The sequence below is a fragment of the Centroberyx affinis genome, unplaced genomic scaffold, assembly GCF_046629955.1.
Source record: "Centroberyx affinis isolate AG114_WGS23_722 - 3 ecotype Tasmania unplaced genomic scaffold, CSIRO-AGI_Caff_v1 ptg000749l_1, whole genome shotgun sequence".
NCBI lineage: Eukaryota > Metazoa > Chordata > Actinopteri > Beryciformes > Berycidae > Centroberyx > Centroberyx affinis.
Genome location: NW_027279362.1, coordinates 27602 through 41993, shown reverse-complemented (window position 1 = coordinate 41993; position 14392 = coordinate 27602). Strand labels below are relative to the sequence as shown.

At 43.0% G+C, this 14392-nt stretch overlaps 1 protein-coding gene across 1 annotated transcript in view; it reads left to right on the top strand.

Moving 5' to 3' along the window:
* LOC139644524 (regulator of G-protein signaling 6-like) overlaps positions 1 to 13227 on the top strand; it is an 86495-nt gene extending 73268 nt beyond the window's left edge. The window contains exons 10-17 of the mRNA XM_071519902.1: positions 137 to 238; positions 601 to 662; positions 2871 to 2981; positions 4298 to 4423; positions 7865 to 8051; positions 11406 to 11495; positions 11785 to 11838; positions 13177 to 13227. Of these exons, the coding sequence (XP_071376003.1) occupies positions 137 to 238; positions 601 to 662; positions 2871 to 2981; positions 4298 to 4423; positions 7865 to 8051; positions 11406 to 11495; positions 11785 to 11838; positions 13177 to 13227 (783 nt within the window). The remainder of the gene's footprint in view (positions 1 to 136; positions 239 to 600; positions 663 to 2870; positions 2982 to 4297; positions 4424 to 7864; positions 8052 to 11405; positions 11496 to 11784; positions 11839 to 13176) is intronic.
* The last annotated feature ends 1165 nt before the right edge of the window (positions 13228 to 14392 follow it).

The window sequence follows — 14392 nt, the reverse complement described above, 5'->3', positions numbered from 1 at the left end:
TTCGCAGTGTAATGTGCTTCCTAGCTTTCCAGGCCGCTGTTTGCACGCCTCATCTGACAGGAAAATAATAAAGTGCACGTTCTCTCTCTTTTCGCCTCTCCCGCTTCTCCTCTCTCATCGTCTTCAAACCGCCCAGTCAGTGTATGGCTTGGTGGAGGAGGCAACGCAGTCCCAGAGCCCCATACACACTCCCTCGCACCACTGCAGGAAAGGCACCAAGGAGGATGTGGAGAAAGAGGTAGTGAGCGGACCCACTGTGTGTAGTGTTAAACAGTTTGGTGAAATGATGAACTCTAGTGCAGCATGACATTTACTCCACCAATATTTGAGCTAAACCCTCTGAGAAATGATGAATTCTGTTCATAGGGAATTTAAAATTTTGTTGCCAGGAATCCCTCTCGAGTTTAAAGGTGCTGCTTGTAGCATTTTAACACAATCATTACCACATTCATTTTGAGACATTAATATAATTTCTGTAAACAAACAAGACCAACGGCTAACCAGGTCAGATGTGGAGGGAAATCTGCTGGATTACTTTATGGCACAAAACAAAAAAACGTTTAAAAATGCTACACTTTCTCTCTTCTCGCCCTCTTCCAGATCTTATTCCTGAACACCCAGCTAGACCGTCACTGTATGAAGATGTCTAAGGTCGCTGACAGGTACAGGAAACCGCTGTCTGCTGTGCTAAAAATACTGCACACCCTTGAAAGAACGCGTCCAATTTTTATCTCATCAATCTGCACATTATGTTAGCCGAGGTAGGGGACATCAGCATTTCTTATAAAGAGGCCGCCTGCCTGGCTTCCCATCTGCTGCACTCCCTCTCTGGCCATCTATAATCACACAAACCTGATTTCCACTAACCGCTGTGGTGTTCCCTCTGCTGTACCTGTGGTAGAGCAGTGGCAGCTGGAGGTAATTTTGGTTTTGGTACCCCATCTGTCCCAGGTGGGGTTCCAGTTTGACATCTGGAGATAGAATATTAGTATGAAAAAAGACATTGGCCCTGTAGCTGTTTTAGGGGTGAACTGGGCTAAGAACAGATTTTTTTTGGCACAGCAAAGATATCCAATGCTGAAAACCTGAGTAAATAAAGCACCATAATGGAAGTTTAGACATTCGTATTCGTCCATAGCTGCTACCTGCATCGTTTTGTGAAATCAAGAGCTAAGTATCTTTCTGATATCAGTTCAAAACAGTTCCTAAAGCTGTTTAATATGATTTTTTACTGTCATACTATCAGATTTTGAAAATTTGGTTTGACATTGAACTTGGCCTCCTCCTGCATATCGCCGTCTATCAAATTCTTGCTGGGAAGATTTTATCAAAATATAGTTCTACCAAACTCGAACCAAAACAATATCAATTGAAGTACCAAAGCCAAATGTATACCGTTTATATTTTAGGTCGCATTTTCTTTAGCGGTGGTGGTAATCGTCTTGTTTGTGGAGGGCCACCACCATGTGAATTATCCAGGAGAAACACACCGCTGTCACACATCTCCCAGAAGCACTCACCTTGGTCTCTAAACTGATTAAATGCTGATGTGAAGTCCTGGCACGCCTCCACTAGCTCCCACTCCTCTACACACCTTGACCTCTAGCTTCACCAGAGACCCGATCCAGCCTCAGATGCGCACAACAGCCCTCCTGTCGACGCTTCATGTGTGTTAGTGTGTGTGTATGCGTGTGTGCCGCTCCTCCGTCCCCCCCCCGTGTGGCCGACAGAGTTCGCTTCACTGCCAATCCCGCTCTCAGATCAGTCAGCCAGGACAGCCATTACTCCCCAGCAGAGCAGAGAAGCTGCGATTACCACTGGCTGCGATGACGGACCCTTTAACCTCCTAACTTCACATGGAGCTGGCTTTAATTGGCGGCTCACAGAGCGGAAAAGTCTGGGGCATCGAGCCAAACACCGCATGAAACTACCACATATAACATCTGCCATGGACACTAACATCCAAAGTATCATAAATATATAGATTTTTATATATGGGTGGCTTCAGTGGGAATCGAGCCCATTAGCCCAACAGGGTTAGTACTGAGCGACGCAGTGTCTTTTGTGAATATTTCAGTCAAAGGTGTTTTTTTTTCTAATAAAATTGCAGAAATTGGTAAAAATCACAGCAAACGATATTAAAGTGACACAAAAGAGATACCAAAAATGGGATTTTTGTAGTTACTTCCCATTAAGAAAGAATCAATATAAGCATAGGCCTACTGCATATCACAGCAAAAAATGCTGTAGTGCTTTTCTTTTTCCGTTTTATGAACAGAAACGTGGGCGCAACGTTCCGACAAAGAAAAATGCTGTGCTTGGATTCCGAGCATTTTTCTTACAGTTTACTACATTTCAGAATAGGACTTTACAGATGCAGGATAAATGAATTCTACAATGGGTAACATGTTAGCGGAAAGAAGCAGTGAGATAAGATAAGGGAGAGTTCATGATGAATTACTGGGGCTGGGCTGAGAACAGGGGTGTGTGTGTTATGCCCTTGCTTTATTGCTGTGACTGTGAGCAATAAACAACACTTAGCTTGCAGCCTCCAAGCTGTAGAGGGCTGCTGCAGGTGCTTTATGCTCGCTGTGCTCTCAGCTCTTGCTCGGCTCAGGCTATCAAAGGCAAATGGTTTACAACTGAGCTTTGGTGTAAAGCAGATGTGTGCTGCTTCGTTATATGTTTACTTGTGATTTTCTTAATTTACTTCTGGAAGCTTACAACTTAAAATTTGTAGGTGAACAGAACAAATACTGATCGTCTTCAAGCAAATGGTCAAAATGTTGCTGCTGAATTCCGGGTGTAAACGTTTGACTGGCTATGCCCTCGTTCCTTTCTGTCCTCTGTCCCGTGTGTGTGTGTGTCAGTCTGATAAGCTACACAGAGCAGTACCTGGAGTACGACCCCTTTGTGACCGTCCCGGAGCCGTCCAACCCCTGGACCAGCGACGACTGCTCCTTCTGGGATCTGGAGGCCAGGTACAAAAGCAAAAAAAACTGAAAAAGAAACAGAAACAGACTCATCGTTCTTCCAAGTACATAACCTTTACACTTCATGCATGAAGAATTTAACTCACACATCATGTTTGAGAGTCAGAAACACAATGCAAAGGACATACAATGCTGATTATGTGCAGTATAGAAGAGTAAAAATGTCCAGATGTAGTGGACAGTAGATTATACACAATTTTTGTTTTTCCTTATTTTGCTGTGTTTCATTTTCTTTATTGAATTAAAAACCTACATCCTTTGTGTGCTGAAACGGTCGAAAAACGTTCCCCTCCATGTTTTCAAGTTGCCCAAGTCTGGTCTGAACCCTCGGAGACATCTAACTGTGGGTTGATCTCAATTATTTTTCTCTTCTCTCCTCACCAAAGGTCATATTCAATCTCAAACCCCTAAAATAACACTGTGTCAACACCCTGCAACCTCACTGCAAACATCCACCCTAAAACTGAATCCATGTGTTATTCACAGGATCGCACAGTGACAGCTCAATCAGTATGTGTGAACATGAATTAACTTTCACTTTAATAGCGCTCCTGAGTCCCGGACTGGATATTTACAGGTAATTACTTTGAGTAATTAGCCATTTTCTGAAGTAGGCGAAGGAGATTCTGAGGTCACTCTGCAAAATGCCCCCCCAGCCCTCTAACATTATTAAGATATATGAGTTAATCAATCCAAATCAAATAACCCGACTCAATTCATCATTCCCCAGTTTGTCGCGGACACATATAGGGCAATGTCAAGTTATTGATTGGCTATTTCATTATTATCTGGAGATATGAAGGTAGCATGGCTGCACTGTTATCTCTCGGAGAGGGCGGCCCCATAATCTCTCGACACTTTGTATTATCCTCTGAACTCCTTGAATAATGCAGGAATTAATTAGAGCCGACGCATAATCATTGCGCCTAATGTAGCTTAATAATGCAGCCGAATTGATTAATTGCAGGTTAGGAGAAAATGTCCCGTGCAGAGATTAAAATGATCGGGTGTCAGATGAGCGTTTCCAGACTCCGATATCCCAGCAGCATTAGCGCCTCTAGACGTCTCAGAGGCCAATCGAATTTGAGGATTTTAAACGTCTCATCGCTTCCTCTGGTTTCATCTGTCAGCCACCTCCCGCCCTCGCTCCCCCCCCCCCCCCCTCGCCGCAATCTCCCTGTAATTTAATCGCTTTTAATCTCTTTTTAATCTTTACCTCCCCGCAGCAGCAGCTTCAGGTTGATGTTTACGCTGCCTGCTTCCCTCTCTCTCTCTCTCTCTCTCTGTCTTTCTCTCTCTCTCAGTAAGGAGCCCAGTCAGCCGCGGGTGAAGAAGTGGGGCTTCTCTCTGGAGGAGGCCCTGAAGGACCCGGCGGGACAGGAGCTCTTCCTCAAGTTCCTGGAGTCAGAGTTCAGCTCCGAGAACCTGCGGTGAGCACAGGGAACGCTTAAAATGTATAATCTGCAGCATTTTTAAATCGATAAATGTCTCTGTCGCTGATTAATATCACACAATAACAATTCAACCTACACTTGCATGTGTTCCAGATACTGGCTCATATCCTGGTTCAGGTCTTATTTGGGATATACTGTTTATATACACCTTTAATAACCCACTCTCTAACATCTTTGTGTCCATGTACCAATCCAACCCACCAATAAACAGAATCTCTGCCAAACTGCGTTCTCCCACCAGTGATTTAACCAGAGGCGTGAGCTAGTTTCTATGCAACACTGACCAACAGGATCACATATTAATGTATCAGTATCCTGGATAATATCAGAGTATCACAGGTACCTTATCCAGGTTTCTTATATCTTTTCACCTAGAAGCATCAAAATAAGTCTGCAGAGAATTTTTGGAACCTCACTGCCATCACCTCTGGCTGTTTTAATACTGACAACAAATTGCCATGCAGAAAATGGAAATGGAAACTTTTACACTTTTTACGTGTAAAAGTTCAAAAAGCCTCTTTGGGAGAAGACAAAACTTAAAAAGTAATAGGATACGCCAGTACACAGCAATATAAGCACAAACATAGAACATAAAATGAGCAATAAAAGAAAAGAACAATGAAAGCAATAAAAGTAGAATTTAGTAGTACTGTAAGGGTTGGTAGTATGGATTACCTATTTACATGTATAGATTAATTTACAGTTGCTACTTACAGATGGGTTATTATGGCTGTCCTATATCTTTCAGCATTTGTTTTATCCACAGAACTTGAGTGGATAGAACGGTCATTCCCATTCAAATCAACATTCCTGGATGGTCGGTGTGGCGGCCATTTTTATGTGAACCGTTGGGCTAGCTTTCATATGATATAAACCGATTGATGGCGAGTCACTTAGGCGAGAGGTTTTGCAGCAAGGACCAAAGGAGCTTCTCTGTCACCTTGCTGCCATGGTTTGCTAATATGCTAATGTTGACAAGAAGAGCTAGCAAGAGAAGCACAATGTTTGATAAAGCTATGTCAGCCTCGTCGCTAAGGTTAGCTTTCAGTTGAGTTTTGACAGTTTGCTAACAGACTCATCTGCTCAGTTCAAGCAAGTGTGACAGACTTTACAGCCTTACTGCCCAGACTTGTGTTGTCACCATAGCAACTAATCATTAAAATTACATAATTGTCATTTTATGCTGTACTAGCCAAACTACCATGGCAAACAGTGTTCTGTCCATTGAAGTTCTGTGGTTTTCTCCAGTGAACACCTTTGATTTAGAAGGAGACTTTTAGTTAGTGGAACACAAAGCATGGATTAGCTCCTATCTCAACTTGCAGACTGGAAATTGACATTTCACTGTCAGCTTGACGACTGGCTGGCCCCACTTTTTGTATGGCAGATAAAAATTGGGGGGAAAAAAAATGTGTAGTCTAGTCATCATCCATCCATCCTCTTACCTTCACCTTCCTCCTCATCTTACGGCTTGAAATCAATCTCTCCCACCGTGTGAGAGAACTGAGCTAATTCTGACATCCCGACCCCCCAGCACCGGCCCTTATCTGCTCTGCCCCCCCCCCCCCCTCCTCCTCCTCCTCCTCCTCCTACCTCCTCCCACGCACACACACACACACACACACACACACACACACACACACACACACACACACTCACACATACCTCCCCCTATCCGGTCCAATGGCCCCCGCCAGGCAAAGATAACACATAATACCCAGCATGGCTAATCACCCATATCCCATGTGTCAGCTGTGGAAGAACAGCAACCCTGCAGCACGTACAGGTGACCGGTCTCCTGTAAGTGCTGCACACACACATGCGCGTGTGTGTGTATTAAATTCATCATTCATTTCAATTGGCAAACACGGATACATCATGGTAACCCCTTTATGCACCAAAGCAGCGAGGTGTGGGTGTGTCTGCACGTGTGTGTGTATGTGTGTATTAAAGCACCTCTAGAAGCCAGAGAGAATGAGTGTGTGCGTCTGTGTGTGTGTGAGTGAGAGAGCGAGTGATGCTCTCTCTACCAAAGAGGAACCTGCCAGGAATCACAGAGGCTGGGAGTGGGCAGGGGAGATAGCATGCAGGTTGCTGATACCTTGAAGCTACAGTGGGAGATAAAACACTCTCTCTCTCTGTCACTCACACACACACACACACACGGTATGAACATCACACCCCTATCCCCATCCACCCGCAGCTATACCACTACTCCTCTCACCGCTGTCTCACTCTCTCTGTTTCAAGACCTTTAATTGCTTTTGCTTTTATGAGGGAGCCTTTGAAAAGGCACTTTTGACAGAGAGAGAGAGACAGAAAGAAAGACAGAGAGAGAAAGACCCCCAGAGGTGTTTCTCTCTGTATTGCCGAGCCAGTCCACAGATCAATATAGATAGATAGAAACTAATATTGGAGGCAGTTAGCCAGTGTTGTGCTCCACCTGCAGCTCTCTGCTGCTTCTGCTGGTTAACATGGCCAGCGACTCACTTTTCTGAATTTTGGCTACCTCTGGGTCCTTAAAAAGTCTGAAAAAGCCTTAAAATAAATTGCTGAAATGTAAGTCTTTAAAAGTACTAAAATGTCCTATATAAAGTTAAGAGGTCTTATTTTTTCACAATGCAATTGCCAGTTTGTTTTGTGCTATGTTAATACAGGAAAGCGTACAATATGCAAAACATTCATTAATTGTATCTGCTTTACTAAACACTGTTGGACTTCATGTCCCTTAACAATTAACATCTTGTTGTCCTTTTTCATATTCTGCCCATTTACAGTTTCAGAAGCTCCACTAGCTATGTTCAGTCTTCATTTTGTTTTTTTTAAATTGGTCTTAAATTGAATTCCAGGTGGCTTTAAAAAAAAAAAAGCCTTAAAAAGTCCTTAATTTGTCCTTCTGAAACCTGCAGACACCCTGTTAGAGTTAGAATGTGTTAAAATCCGGCTCATTAACTTTGATTCATGTTCTCTATGTCTCTCCCTCACCTTCCCTGTCTTTCTCCACTGTGCCCTATCTGCCGTAGTTAAGCAGAAATGCCATAAATAATCGTTAAAACCTATACATGAATAAAAAAGTAATTATGGTTGCAGTGCACAACCCTAATTGCAGTGCATAGCCATTTCAACAAGTCTGGGTCAGCATTAAAGAATAAGTTATATTATATTTGCTTGGATTCCGCTGCAGGTTCTGCCTGCAAAGCAAAAAAAAGTCCATCATAACAAGTCTTTTAGTCTCATCTTCACCCCATTGGCAGATTTTTTTTCACTTGCTTTACGAAAAATACGATTTTAAGACTCGATACCAGACTAAATGACTGTTAAGATGGTTCATTTCTGCAGTGTGAAAGAGCTGCATCCCTCAAACAGCTCCCACAGATGGATACTCATCTGAGGTGCGTTTGATTTGTGCCGCCGCAGGTTCTGGCTGGCGGTGCAGGACCTGAAGAAGAGGCCCCTGCAGGAGGTGGCGGACAGGGCGCAGGAGATCTGGGCCGAGTTCCTGGCCGAGGGAGCGCCCAGCTCCATCAACCTGGACTCCCACAGCTACGAGCGCACCAGCCAGAACCTGAAGGACCCGGGACGATACAGCTATGAGGACGCACAGGTGGGGAAAACACAGGATGCAGTATGGAGGACAGAGTGAGAAAGAGAGAGAGACTTTTGATGTTCTTTAATCAGAGGTGGGGACTCGACAGACTTGAGTCACAATTTGAAGAGAAGACTTGGGACTTGACTCTGACTTGTACTCTGATGACTTGAAAAGCTTTCTAAAGTCTTGACTTGAGATCTTGTGTTTGTGTAAATGACTTAGATTGAAAGTGATGAGACTTCAACCAGAAAACTGAATTTAAACTCTGTTTTCTGAATTTGTATGGAATGATTGAATTTATTGAAGTTGAAACTGATTATAGAAATCAAGCTCATGATGCTCTTACCAAGTTTTTATCCTATTAAAACCATATTGCATTGAAAAGTCCTAGATATTTAGTTTTCTTTAAGATAGTAAATTGATACTGGACTCTTGATTTGTTCTGACTTGCTGTTCTACATTTAGACTTGAGACTTGACATTAATGACATGGGCTTGACTTGGACTTGACTTGGTAATCTACATTTAGATTTGACTTGAGATTGATTTGGGATTGTAGTGGTGAGAGTTAAACATTAATAGTCATTCTTATACATTCTCTAATTGGGATAATTTCTTTTAAAATAAACTATAGCAAGGAAACAAGTAAAATTATCTCTCCCCTTTGGCAGATTTTTTTTTTAATAAGATATCACGACTCTATTCATGACAGGTGGAGTTTTTTGCAGTGTAATAATGGAGAGAGTGAAACCTAGGATCAGACCAGTCATCCTTATACGTACTCTCATTGTAGCATCGAAGGTAGTGAAATAATTATGCGATATTATTCTATTCTTCATTTTGCCGGGAACCTCATGGAACCCCTCAAGGACCCCTGGGAGTCCCCGGACCCCACTTTAAGAACCGTTGCTTTAGTTCTTCACACAACAAAAACAAAGAAAAAAGTAACTAAAATCACCTTAAACCCCCCACACCCAAACACAGAAATAATATCTACAACTGACATTTAAATACAGTCAGATCCTCTTCTCTCACTGTGCATATTGCGTTCTGCAGCCGCCAACATTCATAAATGTGACAATATAATTTCTGAGAGAATAATCCATGTAGTCCAGCCTAAGCCATGCAGTCTCTTCCAGCATTGCAACAGCAGACAAGACCTTAATCCTACCAGTCAGCCGATTGGCTACCTGGCCTGACCAAACAGAAAATTCAATAACACTAACAATAACTTTTTATGCACATACAAACCACATACTGTTTCAGCTCATTATCTTCAATAGTGTTGTTATGAATTTCCATTGGCAGGGCGCTTCCCCACAGATGATGTGATTGCAATATGATCCCCCAGGATGAAAGCCTTTTGAAATTGTGCTTTTAAAATATGAAGAGCAATCGTGCGCAGACTCTGGCTAAGAGAAAATATAGAGGGAAGGAAAAAAAAGAATAAAGGGAAGGAAAGTGAGTGTTACAATACTTTTAACATCCCTTCACTCTGATTTGCATCACAATTGTGACCTTGCGGTAATGAGGGTGTGATCCTCTGTTAACTCACGGATAACAGGCCATCATGTTTTATATGGGCTATGAAACTGTCCTCACTTATTAGGTGCTAATGAATATTTTGTGTGACTGTTCATGAGCTTGGAATTATAAGGTTCTATCTAGGTGGAGTGCAGTTCTGAGGTAATGAACATCAAAGATTTCTCATCTGGCAAAACTGTTATGTACTTTCTATATTTTTGAATGTCCAACCCCAAAAGTTTTTCTTTTTTAATAGCACCACACAAGCATAATGTCACATTCAAAGATAATGAATATATGGTTAACTCAATTCTGATAAAAAAAAAGCCAGAGAGAAACTTAGAATTCCAAGTTCGCAACTTGTTTGTAATTGAGTTGTTTATCCTCTTTTGTTGCTCCGTCAAGGACATTGTAATGAAGTCTAAATAGATTTGAGAGAGCGACTGAGTTTGATTTAATGAAGAATAATGCTGCAGTATTTGCGGATAGGACGGATGGGGAGTTGGTCTCTGTTGGAGGACGGGGCCCTAAAAGACCTGTGAGAAATAAAATTATATATGTATGTATGTATGTATATATTGAAGAAAAAAACAACAAAAAGTCCAAATATAGCATGAAAGTGCTCTTCAGAGTATCCCTTGTGCACTGTGTGACCAATATGTGTTACATCATTCTGTGTAAATTCCAATCCACAACGTCTCCAAGACACCCTATATTGAATTAGTCAGATACCCCATGAATAAACTCTGCTTAACGATATGATAAATGATCAAAAGGCAGTGACAGTCGCTGCCTTTTAATCACCAGATTGTTCTGTTGGACCTCATGCAGTTTTGGAAAATGTAGGCTGGTGTAAAATGCATATAAAGACGTGGCATGACAAGACAGTAGCCATCTAATGACAGAACAGGACACAGCAGCCACCTAATGGTACAAGACCCTCATTAGACAAGACAAGACACTCAATGACAAGAGACAAGGGACAGGAGGAGTAAAAGATCTAACATTGTACACAAAAGTGGAAATATCTTACTTTGAGGTAACTTGATAGATTGTATTTTTATTTTTACTTCAAAGATGCATATAAAAGATGCATTTTCCTGTTTTGATTCATCACCTCCTGAGCATCGAGATCATTCCCGACCACATGGGAATAAGGCATTGAAAATAAGGTGACATTTTTACATGAAAATGGATCTTTAAGAGAGAAGAATTGTATGTTAAGTGCCGATAGTCCCTTTTCCCTCTCTCCACTCACTGCAAGGTTCAATTCTAAGCGCCATTCAGAGTGGTTATCTGCCCCTTTTAATTTATATCTCCTCAGGTGATCTGTGTCAACAATGCCTCTTTAGAAACTCCATCTCCCTCTCTGTCTCTCACACGCACACACACACACACACACACACACACTGCTGACTGCCTCATTTGTCTTATACGCTCCAGCAATATAAACTAATGGGTTTATATTGTAGAGTGATTCCCAGAGAATACGCCTCGGTAAGAGACAGAGAAGGTGGGGGGCGAGGAGGAGAAGGAGGAGGGTGGGGGGTATTAATGTCAAATTTCCCTCCCCCTCCTGTTACAGGTCTAAGAGGGAAGAGTTAAATAAAGAAAGGATTTCTCCCGTCAATTAGCGTCGGCATGGCGTTACACCCCTCTCCCTCAGTGACTATCACACTGGGTTTACCCCGTCCTGAGGTAGCCTGTTTCACACACCATTAGCACAGGCCCAATATACTGAGACCTGCCTTGTTCCTCATTTTGGCCCTCCTTCACACCCATGCATCTTCTCCCCTCTCCCTCTCCCTCTCCCTCTCCCTCTCTCTCCTTCTCTCTCTCTCTCCAGGACCACATCTACAAGCTGATGAAAAGCGACAGCTACACACGCTTCCTGCGCTCCAATGCCTACCAGGACCTCCTGAGCGCGAGGAAGAAGGTGTGTGTGTGTGTCAGTGTGTGTATGTGAGAGAGTGTGTGCGCTTGTGAGCCCATGGGTGAATCTATGTGTACATATTTTGTAGAATTGTATTGTATAATTGCATGTAATTTTGTTGATGTAGGAATTGAAGCTTATTCTACTGATAGGTTTCCCTGGATTGGAGCGTCCACTAAATGCCTTAAATTTAAATGTATATGTGTGAGCTGTGACTATATGCAAATGCTGAACTGTTTTCCTTCCCCACCTTGTTCTCTGGTTCTTGTCTCCGTCTCTGACCAACACGCAGCCTGAAACGGAGCAGGGGCGACGCACCTCTCTGGAGAAGTTCACTCGCAGCGTGGTGAGTATCTCTCTCCCTCTGCTGTTCTCTCTGCAAACTCCATTCATTAAAGCATAAGGCATGGCAGAGTCCCAGCATATAGAGCAGTATCATCTGTCAACAACAACTAGAAGCCCAGTTACATCAACTACATTTCTGGGGACAACTGGAGCAATGACCGATAACAATATATTAGGGCTACACACTATCAGTACAGAGGGAACATTGGTCCTGAATCGTCCTCTACTGATTCTTTGTTTTTTAGATATGGCCTCCAAATAAATCTGTAGTGATTTTTTGCTTGGAATGTACATCCCTTTTGCCATTATAGTGATGAAAACTACAAGATAAAACTTGGACTTGCTAAAGCTCATACCCAATTGATGCCTATGCTCAGTAGTTCTGAGGTTTCCACTAATGCACAGATGTAGCCACTGTGTAATTCCCACTTTTTACTAAACTACTGCTGCACTTAGGCTCGTTCCCTAAGAGAAATGTTTGAAAAAAAAAATTGGTTTCAGGAAATGGTCTGATGATGGTTGAGAAGCACTAAAGATGTGTGTTATAATATATTAGTTCAACTGTATGACATTCAAGAAAGAATTGCCTGCAGGAATAATGGGGGAGAGATGCAGGATAAGGGAGTTTTACAACGTAAGATGCTTGCTAACAAGGAATTGTGGGTAATCAGGGATTTAAGACATCCCAATGTTAAACCTGGATGTAATGGCACTACCATACGTGTGTGTGTACAGACAGGACACTCACAATCTGCCCTCTTGGCTTCGTTCATGTAGCTTTTATGTAAAGACTTGTTTATTCTCATCTGCTGCATGAAAGAGTGCAGACCACTGATGATTTCTTTAAACCCTGACACCTAAAGAGTCTACACAAACCTGCAACCATAACAAAATGGATAACGTATCACTCGGTTCAGACACGCTCTGAACAAGATGAATTAGAGGGCCATAAATAAAGAATATGTGGGTGATACAAGAAGGGGAAATGAAGTTCAGCCAGAGTGTAAAGGCTTAACTCAGTCTCTCGGTCCTTGGATGTGTCTTCTCACTGATGCAAGTCTGCCTGGACTTCATTTATCTAACTCATAGCCCACACTGACGTTCCCTTGTAGTATCATTGCTCTTTTCATTCGCTCGCAGTCTATCATTTGCTTCAAGCGCGTCAACACCACCACTCGTTCTCAGGCACCTTTTTGTTCTTTAACACGACTCCATCTTTATACCAGCCAGGTCCCTTCTTCTCTTCCAGTTCTCCCTCCCACACCACTTTAAGGGAAAGCTTTTAACTTGACAGCACTTTGACGTCCTCAACCCCCGTCCTCTTGTTCCCCCCCTCCAGGGCAAGTCGCTGACTGGCAAGCGGCTGACGGGCCTCATGCAGTCGTCCTGACGAGGCCTGGGCCTAGAGTAGGAGCGGCCGCGCCCAGAAGAAGCTGCTTACCCCCTGGGGGTGAAAAAGGACCCCAGGGTGGGTGTGTGTAAGTGTGTGTGGGTGAGTGGGTGGGAAGGCGGGTGAGGGTGCCACAGGAGCCTGGACTTGTTGGACTGGACCGTTGGACCCGGCACCGCCGCCCCCCCCCCTCCGCGTTTTAAAACTGACCTCGGATCAGTTCAAGAGGACCGACAGCATGCAATAAGTCACCTAGACCTGACACCAGGACAGTGCTGTCACCGCGCAGAGAATAAACACTCTTCTTTGGGGGTTTCTACTCGATCCTGTAACCAAACGGAATGTCAGGCTTTGTCGTTTCTCTCTCTATCTATCTACACTCATGTTAATACGATAGCTGAACGGGCTATCCCTTTACTTTCAGTGGTATAAACAATGGAATGCTTGAATGCCTTGACTGATGTCCAAATGAGACTTAGAGTTAATGCCGTAGCTAGCCGTCTTATTTCACGTCATTCACTGGGATGATATAAGGGAAAAGGGGGATGGAGGGGGAATCACAATAATCATCCGCACTCCTGAACTGAGTTTCTGCTCGCTCTTCACGTCGGTGGTTTGCATTTGACACGCAGTAGGTAGTCGGACTGCATATTTTAATGGTGGTACAAGTGGGGTAGTGCACCGAGTTTCTTGTAAATAAGCTTTTTGACCAACTTACCGTTGTGTGACGCGGCAAGGTCGGCGCCGTAAACACTGATGTCCAGTATTTATAGCACCATTACAGTGCGTGCTATTTTGCTTAAACAGAAAATCCAAGGAAAAAGACGTCACAGTACTTGGACACACTGTTTGAAACAAGACCATTTTAAGCACACTGTATTTTTAGTGGACAGTACTCAAACGCCTCATAACCCCCTAAATACTGAACACACAAAAGGTGCAATCTTCTTGTCACATAAAGATATGTTGATTAATGGACTTATTTGTCAAAGAGGTGTATTGCTTTCCATGGGTGCGTTGATGTAACATTAGGCTTTATTCTATCTTCTGAACATTCCACGACAACCTGCCCCATCTCTGAACACAATGAGGTTTTAGCGGGTGGACCTCTAAGCATTTTTCACTGTCTGTAAAGAGGACCATGATAATAAAGCGGGAATGCACA